We start from the raw sequence: 18349 nt of genomic DNA, 5'->3' as shown, positions 1-18349 counted from the left end.
CACACACACACACACACACACACACACACACACACACATATAATGATAATAATAGTTAACATTTATTGAGGAATATCTGTCCAGGAATATGTTTTGCATAATATCTTAATTCTCAACAACTCTAAATGTGGCATATTTTTTTATCATCCACCTTATTAAAATAAGAGAGTGCAATGCATAAAAAGATTTAGTAACTTACCCAGGGTCACCAGTAAGGAAGTAGCGGAGTCTGTGACTGTCATTTAGAGTCCATGTTCTTCTCCATGTTGTTGCTGTACCATATCGTACCATTGGCATTTGCAGTTGCCAGTGTCTGCAGTGGGCATCTGATGCCAGAATGAGCTGTGAGGGAAATGAAACTGGTTCAAGTACACAAGTACACCTGGGTACCTGACCCAAGTGGCCTATATTTGTATCCACATCCAGTATTATTTTCCTTTCATTGTCAGCTTGGATTGGATATGGAGGAGTTAGAAGAGATTGAAGAAGATGCTGGACTTGGCAATGGTGGTCTTGGGAGGCTTGCTGGTAAGTAACACTAGGAATGTATCATCTTGTCTGGCTGATTGATACTTCCTCAGATGCCACGCACAACCACACTTAAAAGCAGCAGACAGGCTTCCTAGAAGTGCAAAGTATGCTCTATCGTAAATGAATTTGTTCTTGAGTTTTCACTGTGGCTGAATTGAATCCAGACAAGCAGCAGAGAAAGGGTGAACAAAACAGACATTGCTCAAAACCTGTGAGGCGTTGCTTAAAACCCCACAGTTAACCAGATCCTCCCTGTGCACTTAAGTGTTTCCAAACTGTCTCTTTTATTTCACTGCTATGTTCACAGCAGCTCAACTCACATATTTGTGTGGTGTGACCTAAAGTTGTAAGGGCATTACTAGGCTTCCTGGGCTGTAGGAAGACCAGCAGTGCCAATGGAAAGTGCATTTAACAATGAGAACTTAAATGACTTCACTTTTTCAGCTGACTGGTAAGGTCAAAGAGTGAAGCAGCAAATGAGGCTGAGTAATTCTCATTAGGTGATCTCATCTCTTACCTGACTGGAAAGGTTGGGACCCCATTGTGGTTCAGGCTCTAAGGAGGAACTGGTCAGGACTCAGAAAAAGCCATATAGCCACAACCCAGAGAGAGCAGAAATGGAGTAGAGCCAGGCCACTTGGGCACAGGGGCTGGACATGTTAAAATAACTTGAAGGCCTCCGTCATTGGCATTCATGGATCTCTGTTTTAGAGTTGACCCATGAACCTGTTTGATTTACATCTTTCTGTTTGTTTTACAGCTTTCAATGCTCTTTTCAGTTTTTAATTCCTATTGTACATTTCCTCATTCTCTGCATCAGTTCAAATTCCTGAGAGGGACAATCTGATTAGTGAAACCCCTGAGTTTGCACCCAACCACAAGATAAATCCCTATTCCGCCTGATGATTGGCTATTCTGGTCCAGATGCTGTGTCATTAGTTAATAGAAAACCTAGCAAAAAGAATTATCCAACCAACAAGGACGTGTGTTATCACAGAACAGGAACTGCAGAGGTTGAGCTATTTGAAGAAGGGTTTATTTAACATCATGATTATGTCAGGACTCTAGGTCTCTGTGGTTCTTTTACACTACCCTCTAAATCCCCACCCAACCCCCACCATGAAGCAAAAGATGGTGGCAGCAAGGAAAATCTTTCATAGTAGTTCCCTGCACCTTGTTAGTACCACTCAGTGGATTGAGTGTCAACGTACGCCCAAGCCAATGCCAGTCACTGATGAAGAAAATAAAATTACTAGGCCAGTTAATCAAGGTTCATTTCCTAGTCCAGACTTCTTGGAGCACATCGTCATATGCATCCAAACAACAGTGAAATTCAGTAAGAAAGAGTCCTCCACAAAGGTCTAGTTAGTAGTCAGGACATGGGTCATGTATAGGTTATACTCCCCTGGAGCTATCTTTTTAAGCAGGGGGACAATAGAAACAGCTTCCCTTAGAAAGGACAGTGTAGGTAACAATAATCTGTATATCTCAAGTAGGTAGCTTCCTTATCTGTTCTTAAACAAAATGCCAGCATATACACAGTGGTTATTTCTAGATGGTAAGGTAATAGGAGATATTTATTTTCCTCTTTATATAAATTTTTATATTTTCTAACTTTTCTATGGTGTTATTTTTATAATTAGAAGAAAAAAATGTTATTTTAAAAAATCAATACCCATTGTACAGCAGTCTCTGTGGTTTAAAATATAAAAATGGTTTCTCATAGAAAACTGTTCTGAGGCTCTCTGTTTTGGGGAGAAAGCCTTGAAATTTACACTAAGCTTCCTCTGTCCTTTGTGCCACTCTCTAACTTAGCCTGCTTCTTGGACTCCCTGGCAACCTTGGGACTTGCGGCCTATGGATATGGCATCCGATATGAATATGGAATCTTCAACCAGAAGATCCGAGATGGGTGGCAGGTATGGGAACCATTATTTTAAATTTTATTATTGAAGTACTTCATGACTTCTTGTGCTCTGGGTATTTTATACTTTGTGGGCTTTAACAAAAGCTTTACTAATTTCTCTGGCATTTTTGACAGCAGTGAATACAGTCATTCTTCCCCTTTAATATATAAGTTCCCTGAATGTAGAGAGCTGTGGGTGTCACTCACCATCAGATCCACAGCACCTAGCACAGGGCCTGCTCATACTCGCTGACTCCCTCACAGCCCTTAACCTCTTTGATTCTCAATTATCATCTATAAATTGAGAATAATAATAGTTCATCCATCTCATAGTTATTGTGATGATTAAGAAAAACAACCTGAAAGAATCACTTAATGAGTGCCTACCCATAGTGGCAGATCCTCAAATTGGAGTTATTTTTATCATTCTTGAGGCCAGGTTGGAGCCTTGGTGTTTGCTACATTGACATTGAGAGTGGGTTCTCAGAAGGGAGTTCTGAAAATATTTATCACTGACTGCCTGAATGTGGACCACCTACAGCTTCTGACATTCCACTCTGCAGCTTGCTTGAATACAAATCTCCTCTAGTTTTTGCATGTTTATTTGCTTATGGTACTGAGGATTGAACTCAAGGCCTTCTGCTTGCTAGGCAAATGGTCTACCACTGAGCTACATCCCCAGCCTCCCAGTAACCCTTCATGGTAAGAAATATATTTCCATCTTGTAGGAGAGAAAACTTAGTCTCTAAAGAAGTGAAGTTACCCCAGATCATCAGCTGGAAAATATGCATATGTATTCCCAGATTTCCTGGTCCACATTCAGTATTATTGTCTATCTTCAGAGGTTTGCCCTCCTTAACACACCTTTTTTATAAGATAAAAAGCTAAATGTCTTGATTTTTTATAAGATGAAATCAGACAACCTTATTAACTGTTGCATCAAATAAATCTAGCACATATTTAGTTTGTATAATGTTACATATAAATGTGCACAAGTCCATCCAGATGATTCTAGTTTTACTTCTGTATAACCAAACCAGGTTTTTAGGTATTTGTTTCTTTTCTCTTTGTTAGCTCTTTGCATCTACAATCAGCTCTACTGTGGATAATTTTCCCTGATACTAAATGTGATTTTGACTTTCTCTTCTTATCTTCATCTCATACCTGCACACCATTGACAAAAATGTCTGGATTGGATTTCCAAAATCCAATCCAGCTCTGAGCATCCTTCCATACTTGCAAGACTGAGTCCAATGGCAGAGTGCTGAGGGATTGGATAGGGGGACCAAGGCTGGAGTTAACAAAAGCCAGAAGAAAGGAAGTGTCACCACTGTCCTCAGTCCCCTTCTCTAGTATCTGGACACTTTCTGGGTTGAGGAAGAAAGGAACTAAAAGATTCAGCCTGAAGACAGAATGAAAAAAAATACTCAGAAGGAGAATAATTAGAACATATTATAAAAGACATATTGTAAACAGAATTCCAAGTTTTGCTAAGGACCAGGGTTGTATATCTTCAGTCACCCCTAAAAAAAATCTTAAAATCTGGGAGCCAACATGGTATAGAAGAAAAGGTTGGGCCCCAATTTCTAATTCGAGACCCAATTCTGACTCATTACCTTTATAAATCATGCTGCCTCCTTTATGTTACCTAACTTCTCTAAGCCTCAGTTTTCTTATCTGCAAAATGGAGATACAACTTCATAGAATTAGTATAAAAATATATAGAATGTCTGACACACAAACAAGCACTCAATAAAATGTTAATTCTGTCTAAGAAAAGGAGGATGATTTAATAAATTGTGGTATTCCACAAAATATTAATATAGCCCTTTTGGGGCATAGTGGCATACACCTGAAATGCCAGCAGCTCGGGAGACTGAGGCAGGGGAATCATGAGTTCAAAGCTAGCCTCAGCAAAACCAAGATGCTATGGGGCAGGAGATAGGAAAGATGGTGGAATGATGTCACATCATTACTCAGCAAATAGATTTCAAAATTCTCCCTCACCTCCTTCAGGTATATTTTCCTGCCAAATTTTATGAAACATCTGTCATTATCAATCACCCTTCCTTTTAAATGGTCTTTACTTTGGGAAACCATCCCCTTTTCTACAGAACAAGGAGATGCATTTTCCAGTATCCTTAGAGAAAGTGGAGAGAGAGACCAAATAGCTTTTGCTAATCCAAATATTCCAAACCTAGCCTCACTAGCCATCACCATATCTTTAATTCTGACTTGAAATTCAATGCGTACATAATATTTTAAGTGAAAATATAAAATATATCACTCCATTAACACACACACACACATTTCCATTAAAAACAAAAAAAATCTGCCCCGGAAGCTGGTGCCCCTTCAAGAGCATGGTCACACCCACTTGCAGGCACCCTGCTGTGGCAGATACACAGTAGGCTGAGCTGGAAGGTCTGTGAAGGTTGATAGATTTTTAATTTTTAAGTCTCTTCAAAGAAGATTTGCTGGGGGAACAAAACTGTTCATTGGGAACCCTCCTGAGGAAAAGAGTTGCATTGATAAAATTCTGGACTTTACCAAGAATTCTAATGGGGATCACTGGAACCTTACTAGAAATAGTCTTCAGTAAAAAATAACTGGCCACTGGGAGGTGGGGTGGGAGAAGATGACTACAAAAACCTCACATAAAAGTTAGCGTCACACCACAGTTCCCAGTGGAAGGGTGCTCACTGTGTGTGTCTCAGGATTGAGTCACAGTGTCTGTGAACCCCTCTCTTCTTAGAACCCGTGCCAAGCCAGTTCCAGTCAGTTACACACGGTTCACATTACCCAGCAAGCTTCCAGTTATCATTGTGGAATTCTTGGAGTTCCCCAGAAACATTCTCAATATTCTTATTTCTATATCTTACTACAATTATTAACACATACTGATTGTACAGATTAATGGGTCTCACTGTGTTATTTCTACAAAGGTGTTCATAGTGCACTGATCACATCCATCTTTCCTTCTTCTACCTTTTCCTGTCTCGTCTTTCCCCCTTCCTCCAACCCCCTTCCCAATCCCTAGCAATTCCTCTTCTTTTTCTTTTTCTTTTATATTTTCATATATGAGAGAACACATACAACCCTTGACTTTCTGTGTCTGGCTTATTTCACTTAACATGATGATCTCCAGTTCCATCCACTTTTCCTGCAAATAATAATACCCCACTCTTGTTTATGGTTGAATAATACTCCACTGTGAATATGTAACTCATTTTCTTCATCCATTCATCTGCTGATAGGTTGCTTCCATAGCTTAGCTAAGTGAATACCACCACAACATATTATCACAATGCTAGGTTTATTAACTCTCCTGGTTTGTCCACAATTTCTCCATGTATTCTGTATCACAGAGTTGAGGGGGAAATCATTTCTTAAAATCCGGTAACAGACAGAGCCCCCTGAGCTGACCTCTGCTTCACTGCTTGCTGGGATACAGATTCCACTGAGTAACTCCTCTAGGGAGACCCACAACGAGCTGCTGCCTCCACCCAGCATGGCTTTCCCACTCCAGAGAGCACATTTGCTTTGGGTCAGCCGTGCAGAGCCCCTGAAGGGAACAGATCAGCCCACTTGGCTGTGAATGACACTTTCCTCCCACCTCACCCCCATTTTGACTCAGTACTTGTACATTCAGGATTACTGGCTATCTGGAAATCTAAATTCACAGAGGGCTTTGTTAATCCACTGGAAAAAAGCAAGGTAAGGTGAAGATTTATCCTCATCCCATGGCTTCTATGGATTTAGTAGAGAGAACAGGGAGCAGTTTTGTCTTTTCCCTCGATCTGCTGAGATGAACTTGTGCTTATAAATTACCAGTTTTTCAATCTACCTTAAAAACAAGCCTTGTAAAGGTGAGGTTATTACTCACTAATCCTTCACCAAATCATCAAGAGACTCAGAATAAAGATCAGCAAGCAAATGGGGCTTCCTACAAACTTGTTAGCTCCGAAAAATTAAAACCAGCCATAAACTGGGAGGGGAAAAAGTAAGCCAAAATTTAGTGGCATTAAGACTTGATCAACTGACTAGTCCTTGGTCACATAACAGTGTGTCCTTGCTGAGTGTGATGGCACACACCTGTAATCCCAGTGACTCAGGAAACTGAGGCAGGAGGATCACAAGTTCAAGTTCTTACTACAATTATTAACACATACTAATTATACAGATTAATGGGTCTCACTGTGCTATTTCTACAAAGGTGTTCATAGTGCACTGATCATATCCATCTTTTCTTCTTAAGGGAGAGGGTTGGTCCTGTCAAAGAGGATAAGTATGCCCTTCTGCCCTGCAGTTTTATTTTATTTTCTTGGACAACTAAGAAAGACCCTGTCTCAAAATAAAAATAAAAGGGGCTGAGGATGTGGCTTAGCAGCAGAGCACCAGTGGATTCAACCCCTGCATTAGGGGGGAAAAAAGTGTTTCCTCAAAGAGTAAATAAAACTGGGACTTCACAGGAGCTGCAGGGGAGTGGGCCCAGCAGGGGTCGTGCAGAGCCAGCCTCTGCACAGCCTGTGATCCTGCTGCCTTTCTCAGCAGAAGAGATGGTGTCAGTTCTCCCACACGCAGGACTTGGCAGAGGAAAACCTGCTGTTTCATCTTCCTCCTGCCTCACACAGTCCCTTCAGGAGCTTTCCACAGCAGCCCTGAGTGCTGAAATGAGGTAAATGGGCTACTTTCTATTCCGAGACAGGAAGCAGTGTTCACACTGACCAGTATTTTATAACCCCAAACCTGCCCTTACCCAAGTGCAGCATAAAGGATTTTGCAAGCCAAGATGTTTCGCTACTTTGTTGATATTGTCATCTGCTTATTGGAGAGTTTCTAAATAATGGACTGGACAAGCTTCTTGTCCAGTCCATTAGTTAGAAAACTTTGTTAAAATTTTATTTTATTTTATTTTTTTGTTTGTTCTCTTTAGCACTGGGATAATGGAGTTTAGTTTTGGATTCTATAGCACAGAATTAGTTATTAGCTTTGTAGCACCTTGTAGCTCTCCAGGCTGCTCTTTGGGAAGACTAGGGACCAGCAGCATCAGGAGCTTGTTAAAATATTGGATTTCAGACCCCCCTCTGAGACCTGCCGAGAATCTGCATTCTAACAAGATGTGATTTGACAGCTTGTCCAAATCTACCTCCAGCCTCCCCTAGGCTTTATTTCCCTTCTATCCTTAGCTGCCTCCAGCAGGTTTCAAACTCCCAGCTCTTCTACCTGAAGATGTTGTCTGTGAGTTCCCTTTCTGGGTGTCATCATTTCTTGATATAAAGTCATGAGCTATATTTGAAAAAAAGTGAATGTGTATTTACTTGCCTGGCTCTTGACATTAATGTTTTGCCTCATATCCCAAAAGACAGTAGCTATGTTTATTTCTCTCTCTACACTGTGACTGGTCAGGCTTCACATGGAGGGATCATGGGGTATCCAGCATTGTAATATAATTTCCTAAGTAATATCTTTTAAGACAAAGATGAGTGGTCTAAGAGGTGACAGTGAGGAATCAAATAGGTAAGATGACCACATTTGGAATTGTTATAGGGCAAGGGCCTGCCACAGAGCTGTGGCAGCCAGAGCAGTTCTTTCTCATTGGTCTTTGCAATCATGCCAAAAAGATTTTAGACATGTCACTCAGAGAAGCAGGCATGAGCTTATTAGAAGAGATAGAAGAGGGAAAAGGGGACACTCTCAAGGGAGATGGTGGGTCCTGTCAAAGGGGATAAGTACAATGTGCCCTTCTGCCCTCCAGTTTTATTGGAGGTCCCAGAGAAGTTTCCAGAGAGTCCCACCCAGATTTTTGACTGACAGCAAGATGATATCAGACTTACAAGACCTCACTGTGCATGACAATTCTAGGTCACTTTGACCCGTGATGACTTGTTCTAAATGAACTTGTTCTTATATAGTTTATGGTTAGGGGGGTATCTTTATCTCCCTGAGTTCTAGAACCTGATCTGTAGTCCCCCACTCAAGGGTAACTTGTGTTCTTCTTATCAACATTTCAGACCTGCACTGCTCCTGCAGATAACCGATTATTTGCTAAGGAATGTAGCATATCCTACTGACTTAAGCTAGGCAGGCAGGGCTTCAGGTAAATTGCCGCCTTTTGTTTTTTTTAAAGCATGTCAGAATCAGCACAGAGGACCCGTTTATAGAATTATTCCCCTTCACCTCAGGCTCCTGTCACTCATATCTGTTATCTATCAGCATGATCTTATTGGCAAGAGAAATGTTTACCTCTTTCTTGCCAGTACAGAATTCCACTTTTTAATATATTTGTACTATTTCAGAAGTTTCATTTACACAGTTTACCTTAAAACTGTATCCCTCCAAATGCATGTGTGTGTTGTGCGTGTGTGTGTGTGTGTGTGTGTGTGTGTGTTTGATTTTATTATTGTTCTTGCTTTGGTATGTTTGTTTGTTACAAACCAAAATTTGTTCAATATCCAGGATACCCTAAATAAAAACTATGGTTTAAATTTTTTATAAGAAATATTTTTTTATATATTAACATAAATACTTGGGAAAATGTTGTGATTGTCAATAAAATAAATTTTTACCTCTTAGTATATAACATTTTCAAAAAGAACCTTAACGTGTATCATTAAAAAAAAATTACATAAGGATTAAGGTAAAAAAAAACTCTATGAAATATAATGGCTTCTGTTTTAAAAATACTTTATTTTAAAAATAAAACATTTTGTTCTTTAAGTATCATTTCCTGATTCTGTATATTCTAAACTTGAGAATCTTGCAGGACCCATCAGGTTCATATATCCAGTGGTAAACATCCCTGGAGGTCTTCTCTGTTTAGTTCAAACTGGACAGTTGGCTCCACAGATATTTAGACAGAAGCTCTAGAGCACACAGATCTGAAGTCAGTCTTAGCTCTACCATTTAGTCTTTGTGTGACCTCCAGCAATTATATTTCCTCATCCTTTAAAGGGGATGATCCATAGTTCCCTCCTATTGGGTTGTGTGGGGTTTAAATGCAATAATACATATGAAACATTTAGGGTAGTACTAGCAAGTATTGTTGTTTTGTGATATAAGACAAAAATGAATTGATAGTGATAAATCCAAAATCTCTCCAAAACAATATTCTTTAGTCCTTTCAGCTGGAGACATTTTTATTGTGAAATAATTGAAGGACTGGGTCCACATCCCTTGAAAAATAAATTCTAAGCAGTCTCTGTTTTGCAGGTAGAAGAGGCAGATGATTGGCTCAGGCATGGAAACCCTTGGGAGAAGGCCCGCCCTGAATTCATGCTGCCTGTACACTTCTATGGAAAAGTAGAGACCACCCCAACTGGGACCAAGTGGATTGACACTCAGGTATTCTGGCCTCCTCGCTATGAACATTTTGTGTAAGGTAGAGTGGTAAGAAGTACCCACTGTCATATGCATGTGACATTGAGAGGAGTATGTTTTGTATTGAATGATAGAATGCATTTTTATAAATAAATCTGTTATTTCTCTTAGTGCTATCCATTCATTTTGGAGACAAGGGAAGTGACACCAAGAGAGAAGAAACTTTTCCAAGGTCAATTGATTTAGCAGAGTCATTTTGCAATCAGCTTTATCAGAAATCAGTCAGTTCTGTAATATCCATTCTGCTTAGTGCTCCAGTTTTATATGAAGTAGTTGTTGAGGCCAAAGAGGAATAAATTTAAATGCCATTCCTCACCCCACTGCCATATATACATTTACTTACAATTTCTCCAAGATAAATATTTTAACACTTCAGGGTTTATTCAAAAGATTATCAAAGTTCTTATTCATTGTAAAGTCAGAAAAACAATGCAAACTATGCAGAGTGTACTGTGTTATTCTGTGACAGATCACTTCTAGAAAAGTAATGCTGGTATCAATTCAAGTGCATTTACTTGTTGGGGAAGCACTTTTTCTGTCACTGGATTTGACTATTGCTCTATCACTGAACAGTGGCACCCCCAGTGGTGGTTTGTGCTTTGCCATCTTCATATTTGCTGATATAACCCCTATTAAGTACTGGACAGCCCCACCTAATCAATGGAGCATCACTTGAAATATTTGTTTAATAAGAAATGGTCTCAGGGGCTGGGGATATAGCTCATTTGGTAGAGTGCTTGCCTCGAATGCACGAGGCCTGGGTTCAATCCCCAGCACCACAAAAAAAAAAAAAAAAAAAAAAAAAAGTCTCAGGCTGAAAAGATCAACCACTGACCATTCTTCAAACACTCGAAGAAAATGGTAATGACCAACTAAATGGTGCTCTTATATATGAAAACTGGAAGTCAAAATCAATATTGTAATGCTAAATTTGGTTGATTTATGGATTATTTTTTTAAAATTATGATTTATTTTACTAATTCTTATAGAGCTGTTTACAATTCAGAAAAATAAGACTTTTTTAAAAAAATATTTCCTGTCGGAATATGAATTTATTAAGCATGTACGATGACACATTAGGAGCTATAATAAAAAGTATAATGGTATAGATAATAAACTAATACTGTTATTTGAAGGTAAGGTCCTATTTTGTTTTTTTTTTCATTTCAGTTAAATAATAGGCCAAAATCTAAGTTGCAATTAAATATATATATATATATATATATATATATCATGAAGAGGGATGCAAACAAATCAGTAATTAATCCACTTAAAGATTTCACATATGTATCTAATATGAAACTAGCAAGTGTGTTATGGAATTTGATGCCTAAAACTTCACCAGTGGCTTTTATCAAAATGTATGGTTCACACCTATCATGGAAGCATTCTATTTACACTATCGGTTCCACTGCTGAGACAACTTGTATTTACAAAGCACCTTCAGATATTTTCATAAGCTATCCCACAATTCAATGAGAGAGTGTGTTTCTGTGCCCATAAAAGCAAGGTTATGGAGCAAAGGTTAAACCAGGAAGCTAAGCTAGGTCATGCAAGGCTTCGTGGATGACAGCCATCACCTGATCAGCCCCATGGTGGTAGCCAGTGAGTTCAGAGAGTATGAGGCCAGACACGCTCTGTGCACGCATGGGGTGGCTTCCAGGAAACTGAGCTGTTCATTTCAATCTTGTGTGTTTGAGTCCTCTGGGAGACCAGAGAGAATTAGAGGTAAAGTGATCCATTGGAGGAATTCCTGTGATGGGTAAAGTGGGAAGGAGCGGGATGAGATGGGAAGTCTTCAGACCAAGGTGCCAGCTGTGAAAGAGAAGCAGGAGGAAGCAGGATGCTCAGGGAGAGCTCTGGGCTGCAGTGCCACTCTGAGCAACTGGCTGGGCCCATGAGGCCTGGAGTCAAAAACTGTCCATTAGAAGAGTCACAACTCTGGTGCTTCAGCCATGCTGGAGCTTCCTGGAGAAAGTACACAGTTTCAGTGTGACCTCTTAGGGGGCAGATTCTCTCTGAAGTTGTCTGAAAGGAGATTCAAGTGGTGTACTTCAAGAGTCAGAAATATAAATCTTGTCTGAACCCAGACTCAGTCCCTCTATGTGAATGACTTTTCCTGATTGATCACAACTTGCTTTAAACATCCTCTGAGACCTTTATTTTTTAGTGGATGATATTCAAATAAGGATGATATATTATTTTGAAGCCACAGTGGTCATGAAAGCATGACTGAATATATCAGATTGATACCAGCCATAATGCTTCATTCATTCATAATTCAACAGGCAATAGTAAAAAGGTGTGTGTTTAGGTTTCAACTCTGCCACTGATTGTGACCTTGGATAAGTAGTTTCTCTCTCAGCTTTAGTCTCCTTGTGTCCAAAATGAGTGGGTTGCACCAAATGATGTCTATCCTTCTCCAATTCAATTATCCTGTCATTCTCCTTCCAGAGCTTGACTCTGACAAGGCAGGGTTTGGACATGAATCATGACATGAGTCATTTCTCACATAAATTTTAAATGCATTGTGAAAAATGGTTCATTTTCCTATACTCTATTTCAATGACTGTCACAAAGATTGAGTGAGATTTTTCCAAAGCTCTCATCTTAGACCCAACTCAGCTAATTATCACCTGACTTGGCAGATTGCTGTAGGAACCACTAAAATAACTCTTCTATATGTAACTTTAAAAATGCATTTTAAATATCATATGTAATGTTCTGTCTTCATGAAATGCCTGTTCCACTGATTTTCACCATGTTTGCAATCGGGTCAATGAGTAACCTGCACAAAACTTATCCTAATTGTTACCTTTGGGTAGGTACAGATTCATCTTTGACACTCTGCTTGCATGTTTATTATTATTGAGCAGCAGCTTGATCAGGAATATGAAAGATATGCCTTTTCTAATACTAATGCCACAGTTAGAATTCTCCTACTTATGTATCTGGGCAAGGGCACATGGAATATCAACACAGAAATGCTATAAAGAACCATCCACCTGGATGTTCCAGTTGGGGGAGGAATCACATGATCTCTACTACCCCATCCAGCCCTGGGCCCCTCTTCTTGGTTTATACCTTACACAGTTTGAATTAATATAGGGCCAGGAGTAGAATTCCATTGCAGTCTCTCAGCCCATTGTTAACCTATATATGAGAAACAATAAGCAGCTGCATCTATTCATTTCCCCAGGTGGTCCTGGCCCTGCCTTATGACACCCCTGTGCCTGGGTATATGAATAACACTGTCAACACCATGCGCCTCTGGTCTGCCCGAGCACCAAATGACTTCAACCTCAGAGACTGTGAGTACGGTTTCTGTTAATCTTTTGGGTTGCTAGTCAGAACCAAATTGAGCTTGAGTTTCTGATATGAAGTCTTCAGCGACTAAGCAAAAGTTTTATGGAGAGAGTAGGGAGGGAAGTTTTTAAAGCAATCCTTCAGTCTGGCCCTCAGACCTCATGTGAAGCCCAGAATGAAGGGTTGCTGACATCCTTTGGGATTTGGGGGCGTCTAAGGAATCACACATGGCATGACATTAAGTGAGATCAAGGCTGGCTTGTCTATTTATTGTTCTTCTGACATTCCCCTCAGTTAATGTTGGAGACTACATTCAAGCTGTGCTGGACCGAAATTTGGCTGAGAACATCTCCCGGGTGCTCTACCCCAATGATAATGTGAGTGATCCTGTGGCAACTAAAGAGCCTATTCAGTAACCCTATAAAATACATATGTAATATTGGTTTTTCTTCTTCTTTACATACAGAATAGGCTTCATGTCTCTTCCTGAAATGCCTAACTTTCCCCTCCTATACAAGTAAGGAAAACAAATAGGTACAATTCATAAAAACAGAATAAGTATTTTGTTCTTGATTAATGACCCCTTCTCTAATTGGGGAGTTTTGTGGATATATTTCAAAATAGAACCTGAATATTAAAAAAAAATGGTGACTCACTGGTGAAGCACTACTCTCTTTCCAGACAGAAAATGTATATGCAAAGTTAAAAATCCTGAAGATATCCTGCCTGGCCTCTTCCCTTATTGACAGGGCTCTTCCTGACATTCTTTCCCCCAGCTTGGTGTGGTCATGGTCCTGGGAACAGACTCATGAACAAACATGTGCTTCTTTTGGCACTTACTCATGTCTTTAAACTTTTTCTTACAAGTGATTATTCCAATTTTATTTTAAAAATAACTTAGTTTTAAAAAAATGTGGAACTGGATCTCAGATGACTGCTATAAATTCTTAGTTGGTTCAAACATATGTAACTTGAATTTCTCGATGAGAAAAATCATTTTCTTGAAGCTATAACAATTCTTTCTTAACATAATCTTGGATGCAATCAAATTAGCACTCTGCTTTGCATACATGGTAGAAAGCAGGGTTCTTGGGGACATAGATGTAAAACCTACTTAGACCGGATATCTTCTGGTGATAAACCACAGTCTCTAAGAAGGGAGGAAGATTGTATGGATTTGCTGGAGTGGTTTTCAGGAACCTACTCGTGTATGTTATTTTTCCTTTGGGGAAAATGCTGCAATTTCAATACATTTCAGGTAAATCTCTAATACAGAAAAGGTTGCTCTGTTTCACAGTCAAAATAAGAATGCTTCCAAGCACAGGACCATACTACCTCCCAAACCCAGGCCTGCAAAACTGTGCAACCAAAAAGGGCTTCAAATCCCTCCTCTTGGGTCTGGGGATGTGGCTCAAGCAGTGGCGCGCTCACCTGGCATGCGTGCGGCCCGGGTTCGATCCTCAGCACCACATACAAACAAAGATGCTGTGTCCGCCGATAACTAAAAAATAAAATATTAAAAACTTCTCTCTCTCTCTCTCTTAAAAAAAAACAAACCCTCCTCCTTCTGCAAATAAGGACCAAACCTGGCTTCATCTGGAAATAATCATCTGCAGTAATTGACAACATATACTAAGTTAATGTGTGGTAAAAAGTTGACTTGATGGGTGAAAGGAGCTCTCAGGATTGCGTTTTGTTTTGTTTTTCAGAATAGATTGATAAAATCATTTTTGACCTTTAACACAAGAACAAATTCATTCCCTCTCCTCAACCTGGCAGTACCCCTAGTCCATTCTTGAGTCTCTCTTCCAGAGTGAGTGCGCCCATCCTCATTCTGCCAGTAGTGAGATATTTGTCCCCAGCTTGAAGTCCTTTAAAGGCTTCTGATCAGGTACAAGGGATGTACAGAGTCTTAGGTATGCAGCCCAAGTTCTTCACTGGGGTGACTGCCTGTCCTGTGACTCCTGACAGTGAGGCCCAGCTGTCCAGGGCTGTTTGCCCTCTTCTTTTCCACCTCGGTGGTATGCACTGGTTTCCTCTGCCTGCAGGGAATGCTCTGACCCTCTGTGTTCATCTGACAAATTCCTACTCATCTTTCAGAGCTCAGACGAAGAATTACCAGATTACCCACATTCTCAAAGTACCATTCATACATCTTAATGTAAATTTTTTTAAATTGTCATATGTATTTCATTACAGTTTTCACTATGATATATACCATTAGAAAAGAGATAAATGTAAGTAATATAAAAACATACCAAGAATAAAGTAAAAAAAAATCCTAATTCTACTACCTGTAAATTCCCATTTCTCTTAATGACTTTTAATTTTTGTCAAAGTTACACATAGTTTAAGGAGAACCATTCTATGAAGCTTATTATAAAAACACAGTCTCCCATTTCTCACTCCCCAGAAGCAATATATCCCTTTGCTTTTAGTTGATTTTTTTCAGGTTCTTACCTCCATATTTCTGAAGAACAGAGTTATTTCTACTTTGTGATTTTTCCCCCATTTTTATAAATGTTTGTCAACTCCCTACTCAGAAGGATGAGAACAGACCTCACATTCTCACACACACACTTCCACCACACAAACACATAGTTCCCATCCTGGTTCTCTCTACACAAGTCCATGTAATTTCCATGCACTCCTTAGTGTTCACATTATTCTAACTCTGTAAATGCAGCCAGCAGCTATCTGTGCATAGAACTGTTCTCATATAATGATTGCCTTTCTTTTAAAGGTTTCATTTGTTGTTGTTGTTGTAGTAAATAATTTTGCTTTGTTTGCTTGCCTAAGGTTTTCTAAGTACTTTTCTTTAATTTACTGTATACCCCACCCCAGTTTTTTAAATTTCAATCTATCCAAACATGGTAGGTATTCCACTACCCAGTCTTTTGAACAATATCTTCTGGATCTCTCTAGGATGGCTGCTCCCTGGGTTGCAATTCTACTGTTGTCTTGGGATCCTTCCCTATCATTATGAGCACCTGTGTAGTCACCTGTTATCTAAGGTTTTTATTTCCTGTATGTCCTGTCTTTCTCTTTCTTGTTTTTGTTATTGTTGTTGTTGTTTGTTTGTTGTTTGTTTTGTTGTTGTTTTATTGGTACTCATATGCTCCCAGCACCTCCTGGGGAAGGCATGGATGAAGTCAATTTTTTTGAGATCTTGAATATCAGAATACATCTTCACTCTGTCCTCACATTCACAACTTGCCTGGATACCAAAACACTTTCAGGGTTTTATGTTTGCTTGTTTATTTTTTTTTAATTTTCTTCCAGTTTTCCTTTTGGCTAAGAAGTACAATGTATTTCTGATCAGATTAATTAACATTAATTATTGATATCTTGGCTGTCTGTGTTCTGAAGTTTGGTAGAGAGAAGGCTGAGAGTCTCAGAACTCAGTACATAAACTTGACCCCCCTCTCCACATTGTCAGTATGAGATGGCTGAGACTCCTGCCTTCAGCTGTACCTGTTGCCCCAGTTCAGAGATCCCTGTCTTACCACCTCCAGAGAATACAAATCCAACTTCTGCCTGAGCTGGGAAAGGAAGTTGCTTAACTGCAGGAATGGGAGATGTGATCTGAGGCCAGCTGTTCCTTAAACTTTCAACTAACCTTTACCCCCAACTTCACTCCTACTTTCAAAGGCACTTGATGCTGCCAATTCCTGGGCTTTGGGGAGGGCTCTGGTGTATCAAATGAGTTGTTTTATGACTCTTCCACTACCAGGTCAGAATTGGGCTGTCTTGGGTCTTTGTCTCAATTACCATTCAACTGTCTTTCAACTTCTAAAACGTCTTTGCTCTTGTTTCTCACAGGTTCTTTATCCTTTGTCTGAATACCTTTGTTAATTTCCTTTGCTGAGTTTCAGGGAAGAGCAAAGGCTAATGCTAACATGCTCAACCTGCCATCTTTTTTTTTTTTTTTTATTGGTCGTTCATAACATTACATAGTTCTTAATACATCATATTACACAGTTTGATTCACGTGGATTATGAACTCCCCCTTTTACCCCATATACAAATTGCTGTATCATATCAGTTTCCCTTCCATTGCTTGACATATTGCCTTTCTAGTGTCTGATGTATTCTGATGTCTGTCCTATTCTCTACTATCCCCCCTCCCCTCCCCTCCCCTCCCCTCCCCTCCCCTTTTCTTTCTCTACCCCTTCTACTGTAAATCATTTCTTCCATTTGTATTATCTTGTCTTGCCCCTCCTTTCCTCTTATATGACATTTTGTATAACCCTGAGGATCGCCTTCCATTTCAATCTTTAAAAAACAAATACCAAATGACTCCTTTGATATAAGGGGAGTAAACAAGGACAGGGTAGGGACGAAGAGCTTGAGAAGAAGATTTACATTAAACAGGGATGAGAGGTGGGAGGGAAAGGGAGTGAGAAGGGAAATTGCATGGAAATGGAAGGCGATCCTCAGGGTTATACAAAATGTCAACCTGCCATCTTTAACAAGCTATCCAGAGGGTTTGACCTTGACATGCCCTGGGGGGGAGACTCTGATCACATTTTAGCCACACCTACAATGTGAACCACTTTCATTCAGTCTCTCTGGCTTGAAGTTTTTTGAAGGGAAGGAGCTAAGACTGAAGCAGGAGTATTTTGTGGTGGCGGCAACCCTGCAAGATGTCATCCGACGCTTCAAAGCCTCCAAGTTTGGCTCCACTGACAGTGCAGGAACTGTTTTTGACGCCTTTCCAGATCAGGCAAGTATTCAGTATGTGGATGCAGACAGGGTCAGCTAGGGACCGGGATTTCCAGCAGATTTGCTCTTCTCTCTCAGTGCTAAAAAAGTTGGGTGGGAATAAGATGCTTCTGGTGTTTCCTAGGAGTTGGGCGTTTTGTTTCAGTGCTTTCCCCAGACGTGTGAGGACAAGGCAGCCAGACCCTGGGCCATCAGTCACCTTCACCTTGATGTCTTTTCCCCACCCAGGTGGCCATCCAACTGAATGACACTCACCCTGCACTTGCCATTCCTGAGCTGATGAGGATTTTTGTGGATATTGAAAAATTGCCCTGGTCTAAGGTCTGCATAGCTTGGCTCCCCCCCCCCCTTTATTAACCAGAATGTCTGTGGTTGAAGGACTACCAAAAAAGCTCTCTTTTCAGTTTTTCAGAATAAGTTCCTATTGCTAACTTCTGATGGTTAGAGTACATTTTGCCCTGATGTGAACCTGACTCCATCCTGAGAATAAGACTAGAAAAT

The 18349-nt window shown here is 39.9% G+C and overlaps 1 protein-coding gene across 1 annotated transcript in view; it reads left to right on the top strand.

Moving 5' to 3' along the window:
* Pygl (glycogen phosphorylase L) overlaps positions 1-18349 on the top strand; it is a 36303-nt gene that overhangs the window by 7587 nt on the left and 10367 nt on the right. Inside the window, exons 3-9 of the mRNA XM_026391033.2 lie at positions 450-528; positions 2347-2450; positions 9650-9781; positions 13017-13128; positions 13418-13500; positions 17706-17849; positions 18077-18169. Of these exons, the coding sequence (XP_026246818.1) occupies positions 450-528; positions 2347-2450; positions 9650-9781; positions 13017-13128; positions 13418-13500; positions 17706-17849; positions 18077-18169 (747 nt within the window). The remainder of the gene's footprint in view (positions 1-449; positions 529-2346; positions 2451-9649; positions 9782-13016; positions 13129-13417; positions 13501-17705; positions 17850-18076; positions 18170-18349) is intronic.

Source organism: Urocitellus parryii, chromosome 6 (genome assembly GCF_045843805.1).
Source record: "Urocitellus parryii isolate mUroPar1 chromosome 6, mUroPar1.hap1, whole genome shotgun sequence".
NCBI classification, from domain to species: Eukaryota; Metazoa; Chordata; class Mammalia; order Rodentia; family Sciuridae; genus Urocitellus; species Urocitellus parryii.
This window is presented reverse-complemented; position numbering and strand designations above follow the sequence as displayed.